This window comes from Poecilia latipinna, unplaced genomic scaffold (genome assembly GCF_001443285.1).
Source record: "Poecilia latipinna isolate Pla-1442-1.1 unplaced genomic scaffold, P_latipinna-1.0 Scaffold1468, whole genome shotgun sequence".
NCBI lineage: Eukaryota > Metazoa > Chordata > Actinopteri > Cyprinodontiformes > Poeciliidae > Poecilia > Poecilia latipinna.
Genome location: NW_015114084.1, coordinates 51,264 through 68,017, shown reverse-complemented (window position 1 = coordinate 68,017; position 16,754 = coordinate 51,264). Strand labels below are relative to the sequence as shown.

The window sequence follows — 16,754 nt, the reverse complement described above, 5'->3', positions numbered from 1 at the left end:
GGGTCAAGACTTTCCAAGTCTTGACCGGTCCGTGGTAATAAAAAGGTTGGGGACCACTGCTATATAGTATGTTTATGCTTAATGTCCTGCAGATTACAGTAAACTGTCAAAAAAAAACATGTATGGTGTTTACACATATTGTATCCCAAGCATTTTTCTAGATAAAGTTTTCTTTAAAGAAAATCACCAGTCACGGGTGACCAACCTAGACATGCTAGTCGTTTGCCTATCCAAGGGTAAATAATGTTAGCCACATAGCAACGAGGTATTTCAGCTTCCAACCTGCATTTTTATTCAAATATGTAATTAAAAAAAAAGTGCAAATTGGTAAATTTTCCACAAATAACCAAGTGCCTTTCCACAGAGAAATACAGGAATAATAAAGTTTAAAAACGTAAAAGTTTCAAAACTGTTAAAAAGCCTGATTAATTATCAGCTGGTAAAAGGGATATTTTCCACAATAAGCAGCATCCCTAAAAAAATAAAATTCAAGTTTTAGTAGCAGTTATTTTTGTTGAAGCCTGTGCATCAAAATCAAAATAATAAATAAATGTTCTAACATTATAATAACTGTAATAAATAATCATTAATAAATTAGAATGAAAGCAGTCACAATTTTTATTTTTAAATATTTGTGTTTATACATTGATACCAGTGTTGTATTAAGTTCTGAACTACCTCTTTTAATAGATGCAAAAGTTGATCTGATTTCTTTTAATAACTCTAACAGGATTGAATGAACGACTCCTAAATGAACTCTACATGACCCAAAAGCCCCAATCCTTCTTTGGTAAATAAGTACCTTTTTAAAAAAAAAAGTTTTTATGTTCCATTTTCTTTGTGCCAGAATTGTTTAGATTCAGTGCTTTAACCTTTGTTTGTGGTTGTACATCTGCCTGTTGTAATACAATGCAGTCCAATTCGGCATCACCACAAATTGCAGCCTAGTAAAAGACCGCAGAGCAGAATCACTACCACCTCTGTCAAAACTGGACGTAAAAGTTCATTTATTTACTGCCATTCTGCTGTACTGGATTACAGTAAACTGAACATAGGACGTGGTTTTATTCTGCTGTCAACTTGCAACTTACAAAATGAGCAACATGTCGGGATGTTTCTTCTGAGGCTTCTTTGTGACGATTGTGAAACTTTTAAATGGTTTGGTTTGAAAAAACAAAGCAAAAGAAAAAACTGTTCTTTGTGTAGGATTAGATACTTGTGAACTTGAAATCGAGCGTCTGTTTTGGCCACGTTAGTCCCAGCTGACTTTTTAAATTTTTTACAGGTTCCCTGTAACTGATCTGTGACCAAATTTGATATGGAGAAAAAGGCTCACTCTTCAGGGTGGCCCCGTCTACTGGGCAACAAGATCGCTAAAGTTTGCCCTTCAAGCAAATTATCTATTACTTTTGTACAAGATTACATTGTGGTTAATGGTACGGCTCCTCTGTGTTGTGCTAATCTCAATGAACTGCGAATACAATTTCCTCATCACATTTCCAGGTGTTTTCATCCTGCCACATCTTGAAAAGATCTAACCTTGTGCTGCACGTCCATGTTACAGATGTGCAGCTTTGTACAACACTAATAAAGACGAGCAGAGCCTGTTCTGTCGTCAAGAAATAAAACTTGTGATTTTAATGTTGCAATCGAATCATAATGGGATTGTTTCAGACTGGACTGTGGCCTGCAGAGATCTCTGCAGAGTCTCTGGTTTCTGTGAGATGTGACTGGGCTGGGTGTGCAGGTTCCAACTGTTTAATTTTGTACATGCTTGGGAAGATCTCCAGAGAAATCCTGCAGACCTTTCCGAGCAGCCAGAAATAGGACAGAGTGAGAGGTGCAAAGCAGTCTGTTGGACTGCAGTTATTCACGCAGCTTGCATACACACAGATGAAACCCACACATCCAGCTTTGAAGGGTTTGCATCGCTTGTTTATTCTCATTTCACGCCGTCTGATCTATGACCATATGTGTTCACGTTATTCGGTTGACGTGTTTCTGATCATTTTAACAGCTCTGCATAAGGTTGACCAAATTCTGGACATGGAATTTATTGCAATAACAATCTTGCTTTTTGTTTTTTCTCTGATAGTGCATAAGGGAAATATAGAACAATGTGGTGGATGTTCATATGTCTACTCCTTATCCTGTACCAACTTCATTTCATTTGCATTTCACTCTTATTCCTGGATTAATTGGTTGGATCAAGCTGGAAAATTTTGTGAGACAAAATAGGGGGAAAAAGATTGTCAAAATGATAGTTTACTGAAAAGTTTAAGTTCCAGAAATGCTGGATGCTGCAATTCTCACAATGGTATTGCACAAAGCAGTTAAGTGGAAGCAAAATTATGCATGGTTTTCAACATTTTCTACACCTAAAAGTCTGACATGGATTTGTACTCTGCTACCCCTAAATAAAGGTGTGTAACCAATTCCGTTCAGGAGTCATCTAAAGGGTAAATACAGTTAGTTTAAAGGGACACATCTTAGCTGTTTGGTGAAGGCTTTAGAGGTTTGTTAGAGATGATTGGTGAATAAAAGACAGGAGCACAGCCATACACTTACCTAAAAAAGAATCCACAAATGCTTCTTATCACAATCTTACCACAAAATAATGTGAGATAACTTTAGGTCCATATTGTCCACTCCTACCTTACACCATGTGTTTTGTTCCGTTTTTTTTCAGAATTCCATTCGACACAATCTCTCCCTCCACAGCCGGTTTGTGAAAGTCCAGAATGAAGGGACAGGGAAGAGCTCTTGGTGGATAGTCAACCCGGAAGGCGGTAAAGGAGGCAAAGCTCCCCGTCGCCGGGCCGTGTCGATGGATAACGGCAAGTACATCAAGGGAGCCCGAGGACGGGCCACCAAGAAGAAAGCCTCTCTGCAAGCTGCGCAGGACGGCAGCTCTGAGAGCTCCTCCAGCCTCTCCAAATGGACAGGGAGTCCAACGTCCCGCAGCAGCGACGAGCTGGACGCCTGGACAGACTTCCGCTCCCGGACCAACTCCAATGCCAGCACGCTCAGCGGCCGCTTGTCCCCAATCCTGGCCAACCTAGAGCTGGACGAGGTCCCCGACGATGACTCCCCTCTGTCCCCCATGCTGTACTCCAGCCCCAGCAGCATGTCCCCGTCCACAGGACCCACGGGACTCCCTGACCTGGCTGGTACGATGAACCTGAATGATGGGCTGTCGGACAACTTGATGGACAACCTTTTGGACAACATCAGCCTCACTGCAACCCAGCAGCCTCCTCCTGGAGAGGAAGATCCCGGAGCCATCAGCCAGGGAGGCTCTGTGTTTACCTTCAGCTGCACCGGCAGTCCTTCTGGAGGCTACGGGTCAAACCCTCTCTTCAGTCCCACGTCCATCACAAGCCTGCGGCAGTCACCTATGCAGACCATCCAGGAGAACAAGCAGACCACCTTCACTTCCATCTCGCACTTTAGTGATCACCAGGACCTGCTGAGCCTGGACTCCCCCAGCCACAACAACGTCCTGCTCACCCAGTCTGACCCCCTGATGTCGCAGGCCAGCACCGCCATTGCCCTGCAGAACTCTCGCCGAAACGCTATGCTGCTCCGCAAGGACCCCATGATGGCTAATCTCAGCGGAGTGGGCCAAAGCGCTTCAGTGCCTGGTTGGCAAGCTGGCTTGCCGACCCCCGACAACGATGGAGGCGGCCACGCCAACAGCAAGCCGCCACACCTGAAGTCTCCCGGCAAGAACGCCACGATGCAGGACCGCTTCCCCGGTGATCTGGACCTGGACGTGTTCAACGACAGTCTGGAGTACGACATGGACTCAATCATCCGCAACGAACTGATGGAAGCGGACTGCCTGGATCTGAGCTTCGACGTCCGCCTTGACTCCACCTCCACCCAGAACGGCAACAGAAACTCGGGAAGTTTCTCCGGCGCAAAACAGACCTCCCCTCAGAACTGGGTGCCGAGCTGAGGAGCAGCACCTCAAAGTGTAAATTTGGGTTCACTGTTCTGCATTGAGCACCTAGCGGGGAAAAAGTGTATTTATGTAATATTTTCTTCCAATGTTTTTAATGTGAGGCATTTAGTGCGGTACTGTATTTCAAGTGTCTGAGACACACATAGCGGTATGACGGCGTACTACGGCCATTGTGGATAGGGGTAAAAAAGAAGTAAATTTCTGCCAAATTGAGATTAATTTCAAAATTTAAGGAAAAAAAAACTTGGACATTTCTGAGTTTGAAAAGTCAAAAATTTGCTAAAAGAAATCTCAAATTTTGAGGTTAATATCTGATACCTTCTAGAAAAAAATTTGAAATTTCAGAGCTTCAAAAGTCGAAAAATTTCCAAGTTTTTTTCCTTGAAAATTCCTGAGATTTATCTAAAATTTCAGAGTTTCTTCTCTTGGAAATCTTCAACTTTTGGATCTCAGGAATTTTCTTAATTTTTTATTTTTTTTTGGCAGAAATTTACTCCTTTTTTTCCCCGTCCGTACAATGGCCTTTACACGCCATTGTACAGCAGCGTCCTTGAGGCAAAGAAAAAAAAAAAAGATTATTGCCAGGATGCCGGGAGAAACGGCGCTGATGTAAATCTTTCTGGAAAGCATCAACTCATGTTAGTCTCAGGGAATCACTCGTATCACCAAGTGATAGGTGTAACCGAAGATGAATTGTGTTTTCCACCTGCTTTCTCTGCTATTTCACCACCTTTCATACCTAGACCAACATTTTTTGCCAAACCAGCCGTCCGCCTCTTGCCAACGGCCTGTTTACAGGAAAAAAACAAAGCTGCAGAGAATGTCCCATTATTCCGTTCAAGTGGAGGATACTCGATGAGCTTCGTTTCTGACACATTTCCCCAATGATGCACCGAGTCGAGCACTAAATATCAGTCTGTGAAGGGATAAGGGCTTATCAAGATGTGAACAGGTCTGCATTGTGTGGTTTTTGTACCTTTTTTTTTTTTTTTTTCCTAAAACCAAATTCTCCCGTGATTTTAGTGACGGTACTGTGAATTATTTTCCTCTGGAAGAGGTTTATCACTGCAGCAGATCCCTGTCCAACGTTTTCCATTCTTGGAAGTGATCTTCTGTGTTTAGGACAGAAACTGAGGAAGGGGATTTTCCCACCATCTGCGTTAGCAAACCCAACCATTAGAATCAGCCCTTGGTCGCAACATGCCAGTGTTAATGTTGGAAGGAGTTCTTGGTGCTATTTTAATGAAGATAGCAGGGAGTGGCTGCAGATGGAGCAGCCGCTCGTTTTGTTATCAGCACTTCAGCAGGTGCTCTGGAAAATGGGTTCTACCCTGCAAGACAAGGGCGTGTATAGTTCTAGAGCCATCTTCTTTGCCAATAAGAGAGGGAACCACAGTATTTATCATATTGCCAAAATTCTTTCTGCATATAAATAAGTGGATATATGAGGAACTACAGTGAATAAAAAGTAAAAGTCGGTGTTCTTAAATAATTTTCAGCTTACTTTTTTTGTAGGAACCAGAGGCTAAAACTTCTTAAATGTGTTTTTTTTTTAGTTAAATTATTTGAAAGAAAATATTTACAATGTTTTCCAAAAGCATTGATATCTCTTGAATGCATTTGTCATAGTTTGTCCTGTTCTAACCACAATCTAAGCATTACATTCAATATTAAAGAAGATGGTTTGGTCTAATTAAAAACCAAAAATTTGAACTTCGTGGTCTAAATACTAGTAATTCTGAACGAGCTAACTTTCTAACTCACAATAATGTCCTACACTGTGGTGGTCTATCATGAAAAAAATACACAGGAATTTGTGGTAACATGACAAAATATGAACAGGTTCAAGAGATGTGAATACTTTTTTCAGGTCAGGTATTGTTTTATTTCCTTCTGCAAATATAGTTAAGTGTATATCAAAACACTACTTTCCAAACCAGCCTTCATTTTGTTGTAGATGAGATGCAAAGGTTTGGCTGAATCTGTTCATTAGCTGAACATTAAAATCCAAACAAAAATAAAAAAAAATCTGTGAAACTATTCTCAAGATGTTTTCTTCTGGGTGAATGAAAATATAATGGCGATTCTAAGTGATTTCACTGCCTACATGATTTGTTTCTCTTGGTCCTACAAAAAAAAGGAAAGAGGAGAAGGGAAAAAAGGCAGATGTAATTCTTTCCAGTTTTTTAAAGAAAGTATGTGTAAATAAATGTCAAGAACCACTGAAAATCAGGATGTTTGTACCTTTCTTTTCCTTCGGTTTCCTGTAAAGGTATTGCACAGCTGCTGACTTCACTCTGCAGGGCACGGCGAAGGTGAATTGCTATTGGGTAGGACCTGCATGAGCCAAGAACCAATCACACGCTGTATCCAGGAGGAACGAAGCTGCTCAGATCAAGATGAGGTGTTGCTGAGGAAGGTGCGCCTCAGCAGCTGATGTCACGTTTTTACATTACATATGGCAAATTGTTGTGTTTTCTGGTTGGTGACTAAAAGGCCTCAGTAGAATGCTCCAAAGATGACTAGTGAAAAAACAGAACCCCCTACTGGTCACTTACAGGTACTGAGTATGTGTGAAGGGCAGAGAGAACAGAAAAGGACGAGGTCTTCACAAGTCAGCAGTGACGCAGAGGGAAAAACAATGAAGTATATTGTTTTTAAATAATCACAAATTACATTAAATTGGTTCTTTAAGAACAGAGCCATTGTTAGAAGACAATATTTTGCTGAAAATGTGCCATATAAATAAAATTACCTTGTCTTATGAATTTCAGTTTCATAAGACAACGTTCTTTCAAACAAACCGTATGAAAGAACGTTAACAAATTAGGCTAAATGTAAGCAAAAAATGTTCGTCATTAAGACAACAATAATGAAGAAATGGTAAAGTCTTTTATATCTATTATAACGCTGTTTCCCTGACAACATGAGATTTTCCGTTAATTAGCATCGCCTGTTTCAGGGTTATGAAGCTCTGCTAGCTAGCAGCGTTAGTAGCACTGTGGCAAAACTAGCTAAAGCTAAATTCAAACTTTCATTGTAGTTTCCACGCAGAAACTTTATTAGCTAGAGGTTTTTAGTCGTAAATTTACTACGGTGATATTACTCATTCACAATACAACCCAGCTAAACATATGAGGCAGCCAGTTCTCAGGTGGACAACACACATGAACCAACATGTTCAATTAGCTACCAAGATAAAGTAGTTAACTTTAAAATGTAATTATTACTAAACATTACAAACTAATGTGCATAATTAAAATTTACCAAATTTTAATGGCTAAATATTAAAATTCTCTAGAATTCATTTGAGAATAAATTGTCCATGTTGGGGATGTCCCACGTACTTGCTGACTTTATCGCTTAAATAGTGCAATGATGACATTTTGAAGACGTTCAATTATTTCTTTTCGGCATCTTTTACTTCTTAAAATATCTTTATTAACTTCTAATTAAATATGTGAGTTACCTGAAGCACGAACCCTTCACATCCTTCAGTGCATGCCTCTGTTTGAGCGCTGCTTATGGCTGTATCCGCAGCTCCTGGAAGATGCCCTGAACATTGGAAGAGGGGCGGAGCCTCACTGTCTCCATGGTAACAAAGATGACCTTGACCAGGACGTTAAATCTAATGAACTCAATTACGGCAGCTGAAATTTAATGGCTGCCCAGGCGAAAAGGACATGCGTGTTTTTATGTAAATTAGATAATACACGATTCCAACGGAGCTCTGCTCACGCGTTGTGCATGTTTTACATGTAATCACAGCTGCTGTAATATTGATTAGAGAAGGGAAAAAAAAGAGGTAATGCTTTTCATCAAGACACAATCAGGATTCAGTTTGAGGTGAAGCCAATGAATCAACATGATGTGTGTAAAAAGAGCTCATTATGCTGAGTTTACTGCTCCCAGAGGACCATCAGCATCACCATCAGCAACGGTTTTTAAAGGTGTGGCTAGAGATTTAAGCCGCCAGTAATCAGGGGGTGGCATATTAAAAAGCAAAAGCTGTAATAAAATTCAAGAATACAAGGTTGGGGCACGGGAGTCCAAAAGTGATGCACTGTATGGGACAAAAACAGTGGAATAAATATAAAGAAATAAAATTAAAATAGTCAGAAAAATGCTGCACAAAAGCAATATGCTGATACTGAAACATGGTGGTGGCTTCAGAATGCTCTGGGGTTACTTTGCTTCAAATGTAAACATGGCTTTGATTAAAATGGTTTAAAACAACTATTTCAAATCTCTATCACTTTTTGACTTTGAGTAAGCTAAAAAAATATGGAGGAGGGATTGTATACTTATATTAAAATCCACATGAGAAAATAAACATTTTGGACAAGAACATTTAGACTAGATGTGCTCATGGTCTTGTCATTCTGGAGAATTTTTGGAATTGGTTAGTATTTCTAAGATGCTAAAAACTGAAGAAAACTGAGTGTTAAAACTGAAACAAAAGTTTCACAAATCATTCGTTGAAAGGGTTTGAACAGAATGAATAGTAAACCATTAAATGTAGCAACTGAGGAGGCAATGAGTTCAAACTCCTAGTTTGTGTGGAAAAATTCATTGCGATTCCAATTTTTCTTTGAAATTGAGAAATCCTTTTCTTTATGTTATAAATATTCATTAAAATGCGACACATTTGATTATCAAAATAAAGACAAATACTGTAGCAATTACAAAGACTGATATGGAGGATTTTCTTCTTAAAGTTCTAAATGCTGAACAGAAAAGGAAAAAGGTTTCGATTTATTGTTAGTTTGACCATAGTACAGGGGAAATAAATTGCTGCACTACTCTTCCCAGCCACCAGAGGCTGAAGTGGTGAGTCTTTCTCATTAGGACTTAGCTTGGCACATCTGGACACAAACTCAGTCAGATTATATGCAGAGTGTCTGTGAGCACTAAAACTCTTGCCACAGATTCTCAACTGGATTCATATCCATTTATCCAGGGAGTGGGAGCTGTGTGGAGCAAAATGGATAGATTTTCAAGAGGACAGAAAGGCAATGGTAGCTCAAGTTAACTCCTTGTTATAACCGAGGAATGCAGAATACCATCTCCGAATGAAATAAATAAAGTAAATGAAATAAATAAGAATAAGGGAGGGGTCTGCTCAAAAATCTTTAACTCATGGAGAAAATTGTTTAAATATATTCAACCAAATATGAGTGGGAGTTTTTAGGCTTTCGCTAGAGCCTTGAGCGTACTTCAAAAACTCAGAATCTCAACCTAACGTTCTGAGCTTTTCCCGTTGAAGAGAGGCGATAATGAAGCTCTCAATATCATCCAGATACCTTGAAGATTTTTTTCAACTTCGACTTGTGCTCTGCAGTAAACCTCCTTGCCTGTTCTATTTCTGTCCCAGGTCTGCTCAGGACCTTTTGGCAGCGCCAGCAGTCGACCCTGGACGTTGGCAGCAAAACAAACTCAACACTTCATGAGTTTTCAGCACTGCCAAGAACCCAGGGAGCAGAAACAGCAAGCGGTGGGTTACATCCCAGAACAGAAAGACCGAATGAACTCTTGGCAAAGTGTGTCCTTAAAGATTTAGTCTGTTTTGGTTTCATTTAAAAATTCCAAATGATGATCTCATTTATTAAGGGGTGAAAAAACCCTATTAAGGAACTCCATAATCTAAAAGCTGTTTGTGACACCTTTGGTAGCTACAACTGCTCTTTTCTTTTACTTCAGAGGAATTGTGGTCTGTTATCCTTTATACAATGATTTTATTTGAAATGCATTGGTTGGTTTTTGAACATGAACAGCCCGTTTAAAGTTATTCTACAACATCCTAATCAGATTAAATTCCAGACTCCAAAATCTCCATTTGCCACTCAGAGATGGACTTACTAGTGCGCTTTGGATAATTGCCCTGTTTCCTGACCCAAACGCCCTTGAGCTGAAGGGCACACCATAAACTGATGGCTGTAAAATAAACACATACCCTCATGACTTACAGTTGTAATTGCCACAAAAGCTGCTTCTAAAAAGTTTTTAACTCAGACAGGAAAAATACAAATGCACACCACACTTTTCAGAATTTTATTGGTAAAAAAAAAAAAAAAATATCTTTCATTTTACAATTATGCACCACTTTTGCTTGGTCAATCACATAGAACCCAATAAATACAATGATGATCGTGGTTATAATGTAAAGAAAAAGAAAAAAAAAGACAGAAAAAGGTAATGAATTATTTTGTAAGGCACTGTACAAAGATTTTATTTTCATTGTTCATTTTCAGGCTACGTCTTTCATTCTATATATATTTGCTTCTATACATTTTAATATAAACATTTAAATGTTTATATTTATTAATTTACGGCATCATTATTTTCTTGTAAAGACTTTTGTGTTGTCTTTCAAATCACATCCAATTATTTCTTACAAATAAACATTTTTCCATACAAGATTTAAGCTCTGAGTTCTACCATTGTATTGTTTAGTTTATCTGTTACAACTGAGAAAATGACAGCGTCTGCATATAAAGAGCAAACAAAGAACAAGCCCTTAGTAGTGTATCCACATGAGAACAAAATACAGCCCTTTAACTTTTAAAACATCTGCTAATCACAACTTTAAAGAAAAAAAACAAAAACATATTTAGAGTCATTAGCCAAATTGATCATTTCAGTTTCTACCCAAAATCTGACTGTTGGGGAAGTAGGTCAAATGATACAAAGCTTATTAATAACACGGGGTTTCTGCAGGTTTCACCAACTCAAATGTAAGACATTTAAAGACATTTTTTAAACTATTATGAATAGAACATAAGACTTGATCCAAGACAGAGATGTACAAAATTAAATCACAAATAAATAAACAATATCGGTTAGGAACGGAAGTGAGCCAGTGGCTAAGATGAACATCGTCCAGATAAATTAGCACTTCCCCATGATAGATGCTTAAAACCTAGACAGTTCCTGGCTACCGAGCCCCCTTGCTCGCTAGCCAGGTACTACAGCTAGCTAGCTAGCAAGGTAGTAGCTAGCAAGGGTATATTAGCAGCTAGCCTGAGTCACGCAATGAAAATGTCTACAAGTCTCAGTTTTACACAACAATAAAGTCCTGGAAGAAAAAAATAAATTCCATGATATATATGAGATAAATTGTTTTGCCACCACAAAATTTAAGACGTGTGATGAATGTATTTCATCATAGTTTATTGTTTTTCAATAAATTTAAGAACATTTTAAGGCCTTAATTTTAGACACATCAATTTAAGACTGTTTAAGGGTGCGGAGACACCTTTTGGTAATCTTCTCATTGATTAAGATTAGGAGTCTCCATTCTTTTAGTGTAATCTTAACATTTAAGAAGGTCTTCGCATTATTATTATCGATGAGCTAAACAGGTAAAATGTTCCAATTCGTTTTTGTTCTGAGCACTGGCCAACTTTCTGATCCGTCTCAAAATGTAAGACTTTTAAAGACATTTTTTAAAGCAGCATCGGTTTGTTAGCACCTTCACATCTTAGTTTGCAGAATGCATTCCTCTGAGCCGTCCTGGGGAAGGCCGGTGGTGTACAGGTATGACACGGTCCCGGCCTGGATCTGGAACGTCTGCCCCTGGATGTGGTGGCTGGAGATCTGCTCGGTGGTCTGGCTGATGGAGATCGGCTGGCTGACCTGGCTGCTGATGTGGATGGCCTGGCTGTGAACCTGCGAGCTCTCCTGCGCCACGGCCAGCTGCTGTTGCTGCTGCATCACCTGGAGGGGCCGCGCTATCTGCAGAGGATGTGGCGGGCCGTGGTGGGCCTGCAGCTGGTCCATGGCTTCTTTAGTCAGGGTGATGACGTGCATCTGCTCCGGCTGGTGGCTCTCCAACATGCCGATGGAGTGAACCTGTGGGGCGTGGGCCGCGGCGTCTCCCTGAGCGACCAGCGCCAGGTTCTGGATCGGCCCCGCCGGCTGGGCCAGGAGGGTGACCCTGGAGTGGGCCGACTGCGTCGTCTCTCCGTCAGCGGCGACCAGGCTGATCTCCTGATCCTGACCCGGAACAAAGTTGATGTTGTTCACCCCGCCAGCCACCACCAGCTGGATCTCCTGCTCAGAGCTGAGCGCCGGCTGGTACGGCTGCAGATGGAGGACGTTGCGCGGCTCCTCTGGCGGAGCGGCTGGCGAGGCCTCGGTCGCCGTGGCGGCGGGTCTCTCCTTGTTGTGAGACTTTGTGTGCGTTTTCAGGTTGTCTGGCCGGGTAAAGGACAGGCCACAGAAGGAGCAGGTGAAGGGTTTCTTCCCAGAGTGGGAGGCGATGTGGCGCCGCCTGGCGCTGGGGTCTGAGAAAGACTTCTCACAGATGCTACATTTATACGGCTTCTCACCTCTGAACAGGAACGTAACAGAAAGGCTTTAATCAACATGAAGCACTGATTGTTTATGACAACATTACGGCTGGTGTAATATTAGAGGTAGGTGATATGAACTAAAAGTTTTATCACAATATTTTACAGTACTACTCTGATAATGATAAAAAGTGATGATAAGAACTATTAATTAGGTTTTTTGGTAACATTTTATTTGAAGGGGTGACATGAACATAAAGGAGGCTTCATGAATGTTTATGTATGTTGTCATGAAAGGTGATTTGGTAAATAATGACACTTTTAACGCAAAGTCTCATTAAAAGTTGGATTAAAAGTCCTTTAAAAGTGTCATTGTTTACCGAGTGACACTTCATGACAATAGTCATAAACATTCATGAAGCCTCCTTCATGTTTATGACTATTCATACGATTTATTCTTTTATTTATCTATTTTATTTATCTATTATCACTGAGGGTACCACAGCAATTTCTTTATGTTCTGGAAACATAACGACAAATAAAAAGTCTTATGTCTTATATCAGATTTTTTACATTATCCTGATATAAAAACCCTTTCTCCATCATTTCTACACTAAACCATAGAGGTAGCAGCTGAACAGTCGGGGTAAACAGAAGTTGTCACAGTCTGCGTTAATATAACTGGAGAGTGTAATCGTTGGATATCTGTGTACAGACCGTCAATAAATCAGTAGCAGCTTCCATCCCTCACCTGTGAATCATGATGTGTGTCTGCAGCGTGCTCTTGGCTGTGAAACATTTGCCACAGATTTCACAAGTGAAAGGCTTCTCACCTGTGGAAAACAAAGTTTCCGCACGCTGTGAAAACGTCGCTTGGTTTCTGGGCAGAAAGATGAAGAAATCGTTTGGAGTTTTTTTTTTTTTTTACCTGTGTGAGTTCTAAGGTGCTTCTTCAGCTGAGCTGCATCCATAAACTTGTGATGACACAGATCACATTCTGGTAACGATTTACCTTCAGATTAAAAATAAGGAGAAAATATAAAGTGATGTGAAAAGTAATAACACCAAGCATGAGGGTGCTTAGCGGAGGTTTTCTTACCTGTGTGAACTCTGTAGTGGCTTTTCAGTTGTTTCTTTTGAGTGAAGGTCTTTTCACATTTATCACAGTTGTAGGATTTCTCCCCTGTGGAAACAAGAAAATTGTTTAAAATGGGGAACAAAATGCCAACACTTTTATTGAACAAACAGTGGAGAAGATAGTAAAACTAATAATTTCAACAATAAGGACAGTTTTAAGGTTGTTTTTTTTTAAACATCATTAATTGGAATTTATTTCAATAAATCAAATTAAGATATTTATCATGATAAATGATAAACGCTAAATGCCCACCTCGAGATGCAACTATTATAAAGTGGAAGTTGTTTTATATTTTTAACAGAAAACCATAAGGCTCATAGTTTTTATGATGAGCTGAAACTCAGATGAAGTAGGAGCAAAGCGCTGTGGGTCTACCTTCGTGGAGGTTCATGTGCTCCTGCAGGGAGTGTTTGGTGGAAAGAGCTTTTGAGCAGATGCTGCAAACGAACGGCTTCTCCCCCGTGTGAATGCGTTGGTGAGCCAGCAAGGTGTGCTTCTGACTGAAGCTCCTCCCACAGACGGAGCAGTGGAATGGTTTCTCTCCTGGATGGGGAGCGGGATGGGACAAAAACAGGAGAAAGTTCAGTGGGAGGAAACGTCAGGAGTGTTGGTCACAGACTTGCTGAATGGAATCTGTAACGACCGGTGTGAGTTCTTTGGTGAATCTTTAAAAACAGATGGTGCTTGAAGACTTTCCCGCAGTCGTCGCATCGCGCCTCGGTGTTGGGGTACTTCCTCATGTAGCCCCTCCCCCCCAGCTCTTTGCTTCCTGTTCCGTCACCGCTGATCCTGTAGCCCTTGTATTTAACCGGCGTCCTTATCCTGCGTTTGCTTTGACGCCTCTGGCCAGGTCCGGTGTTGTGGTCTTCGGCAGGGTCACCGTCTGCAGCCTGGACATCGTCTGAGCCGTCACGGAGTCCACCTGCGCTTTTCTTGGGCCGCCCTCGTTTGCGTTTCGACGGGTCCGCTGCCTCGGTTCTGTCTGGCGTATTCTCATCCTTCGTGCCTGTGGAGTCTGTGAGTTCAGTGAGGACATGGACGAGCTCGCTGACCTTTACCCTCTGAGCTGTGGCCAGGAGCTGCTCCGTGGAGCTCTCCTCCACACACACCTGGGCGCTGTAGATGAACTCCAGCACCGCGCCGAACGTCTTCGCCGCCATGCCGTCCAGCCTGTAGGTGGACCGCGGGACCGGCTGCTCTGCGGTGAACATGAGGGAGAAGTACTCGCTGCTGGCTGCCAGCAGAGCCTTGTGAGCCTTGAAGTGCACGTCCTCCACCACTAGAGTTATGTCGCAAAGCAGGTCTTTCTTCCGTAGCTTGTCGAATTTGCTCAGAATACTCTGCTGATGTTCGTCAGAGCGCAGGGGGATGATGGAGGACGACGGAGCCATTTCTTTCAGAGACATCTTCTCCCTCAGAAGAAACTCGTTTAGCAAACAATCCTGTAGAACAATAGAGAATATTAGTAACATATATAATAGCGTGCATCTTCCTTTGTTACACTTTTTATAACTTCCCAATATGCAGGCTAGCTAGCTATGTTCTCAATTATATTTACTTAAGTAGTTCTTTGTAAAAAATTTACTTTACAAGAGTATTTTCACTACATTGTATTTTTTACTTGAGTAAGTTTACTATGAAGCTATTTTTACTTGAGTTTTCTAGATACTCTACCTATGAATGAAGAACAAGCTTCCTTTAGCCAAAAATTCACCAAACAAATGTTTTTGTTAAAATTTCATATTAAAGGAAATTGATTTGGAAAAAAATAATCTGCTTGATTTATCTTTTGTTACTTTCTAATTATGTTATTTACATAACTTATTTTTTTATCTTTAATACCATAAAATACACATAACTATATTTTGGTCTCTCTGATGATGTAATGTTTAAATACTTAATGTTTGATGTTTTGCTCAATTATGAACAGCCTTTTTGCCAAATAAGTTATTACTTTTACTTGAGTAATTTTTTGAATAGCTACTTTGTTACCTTTACTTAAGCAAAATATGTTAAAGTAATGCTATTCTCACTTTAGTATTACTTCAGGCTACTCTACCCACCTGTGTACAAACATTTTTACTTGTTTTCTTTAACAGCAAAGAATCAGTCCTTTTTCTAACACTTCAGATATAAATGTTCAATTTTATAATGTTCAAACATTGTAATAAGTCAACTTATAAGTTTTCTTGCAGTTCAGCTTATCTATATGTGAGACAACACGTTCTCCATTTTTCTACATGAAGCACTTTGCTTTAAATGTCATAAATCTTGATGTCCAGTGTTAAAGAATCATGCTTTTTTTCCCCCCTTCATTTTAACATTTTTACTTTCTTCAGCTGTGTTTTCATATTTTAGTCAAACGTGTTTTCAGGTTTGATCAAACTGCAGGCTTCTTGACAGGCAGAAGAAGAAAAAAAGTAGTGTCAGCACATTTATCATAAATTATACGCAGATAATCAACACAAGATGTTAACGACCTCAGATCTGTTAGGTTATTTTAATATTCAAAACAGGGTTTAGAAAATATTGAGAAAATTGCTCTGAAGTAGCCTCTGAGCTCTGTTGCCATGGTGATTTAACTAGCTTCAAATTTTCTCCTTCACCATACAGAAATTATCCTTGTTTCAGACCAACTTCTCTCCGTAGTGGACTCCTCTGAGGTTGGAACAACAAAGCCGAACTGATACATTTAGTCATTGCTTGGTTTCAATGCGTTTTGTATTATATTAGCAGCGTTCATATGGTGTATTAAATGTTTAAGAGATGAATTGAAGCCTTGACAGTTAGCAGTCAAGCTAGCCTTTTCAACCAATGCATCCCAGGCTGACACGAATGAAGCTGGTTAGCTAACACATAGCTAACCAGCTGCTATAATGCCATCTATCGACTATAGATGGCATTATAGCAGCCATCTATAATGTATGGCTGCTAGCAACGCTTCATTCAGCAGGCTTCTGAGAGCAGCAATGTAACCAAAACTAGTGAGCTTTAAGGACCTTACCTTCGTTGAACTGAGTGTGTCAAAGCGACTCGTTTATCGCGAGATGTAACGCATGATCTGCGGTGCGCTGATCTACACATGCTCAGGATTGGCTTCGCACAAACGCTATGAATGGACAACAAAACGATGCATGACTTGTAGATCAACAGTAACGTTTGTCCGCAGCCTTAACTACAAACCAATGTATATGCTGGGCATAACCGCCTTTAGGACCTGTACGTTCGCGATTCCCGACCAAAGGACGGTCATTGGAAGATGGGAAAGTTTGCTGAAGTTTGCCTCGGATTCGCAGCTTCCGAGTCCATAAAAAAATAAAATAAAATTAAATTAAAAAATTTAAAAAATAATTTGACC

General features: G+C 40.3%; 3 protein-coding genes and 2 long non-coding RNA genes across 6 annotated transcripts in view; 3 read left to right on the top strand and 2 right to left on the bottom strand.

The window, feature by feature from the left end:
* The window catches only part of foxo3a (forkhead box O3A), a 19,642-nt gene extending 15,442 nt beyond the window's left edge, over positions 1–4,200 (top strand). Inside the window, exon 2 of the mRNA XM_015057519.1 lies at positions 2,690–4,200. Within this exon, the coding sequence (XP_014913005.1) occupies positions 2,690–3,961 (1,272 nt within the window). The 3' untranslated portion in view covers positions 3,962–4,200. The remainder of the gene's footprint in view (positions 1–2,689) is intronic.
* A 239-nt stretch (positions 4,201–4,439) lies between these two features.
* Positions 4,440–8,164, bottom strand: LOC106962868 (uncharacterized). Its single transcript, XR_001428069.1, has 3 exons — positions 7,437–8,164; positions 6,212–6,304; positions 4,440–6,094 (listed from the first exon to the last, which is right to left on the bottom strand). It is a non-coding gene; the product is annotated as an uncharacterized LOC106962868 (long non-coding RNA).
* LOC106962869 (uncharacterized) lies at positions 6,301–10,132 on the top strand. Its single transcript, XR_001428070.1, has 2 exons — positions 6,301–6,386; positions 9,342–10,132. It is a non-coding gene; the product is annotated as an uncharacterized LOC106962869 (long non-coding RNA).
* zbtb24 (zinc finger and BTB domain containing 24) lies at positions 10,052–16,578 on the bottom strand. 2 transcript variants are annotated; one of them, XM_015057518.1, is made up of 7 exons: positions 16,401–16,578; positions 14,040–14,838; positions 13,772–13,939; positions 13,358–13,441; positions 13,187–13,270; positions 13,010–13,091; positions 10,052–12,299 (listed from the first exon to the last, which is right to left on the bottom strand). In XM_015057518.1, the coding sequence occupies exons 2-7, from the start codon at positions 14,800–14,802 to the stop codon at positions 11,441–11,443; spliced, it is 2,040 nt and encodes a 679-aa protein (XP_014913004.1). In that variant the 5' UTR covers positions 14,803–14,838; positions 16,401–16,578; the 3' UTR covers positions 10,052–11,440. The 2 variants fall into 2 exon arrangements, with proteins under 2 accessions (XP_014913004.1, XP_014913003.1); XM_015057517.1 differs by lacking the exon at positions 16,401–16,578 and having other exon boundaries at positions 14,040–15,058.
* Positions 15,184–16,754, top strand: part of ddo (D-aspartate oxidase) — a 22,897-nt gene continuing 21,326 nt past the window's right edge. The window contains exon 1 of the mRNA XM_015057521.1: positions 15,184–16,059. The gene's annotated coding sequence lies outside the window, so the exon portion shown is untranslated. The remainder of the gene's footprint in view (positions 16,060–16,754) is intronic.

Bases quoted from the DNA above. Each gene is read 5' to 3' on its own strand.
- zbtb24 (XM_015057517.1), bottom strand. From the start codon at position 14,868: ATGTTACTAATATTCTCTATTGTTCTACAGGATTGTTTGCTAAACGAG. The intron at 13,940-14,039 runs GTCGTTACAGAT...CTCCCCATCCAG, and splicing joins TCACCAAAGAACTCACACCG to GAGAGAAACCATTCCACTGC. The intron at 13,271-13,357 runs GTAAGAAAACCT...TTTAATCTGAAG, and splicing joins CCACTACAGAGTTCACACAG to GTAAATCGTTACCAGAATGT.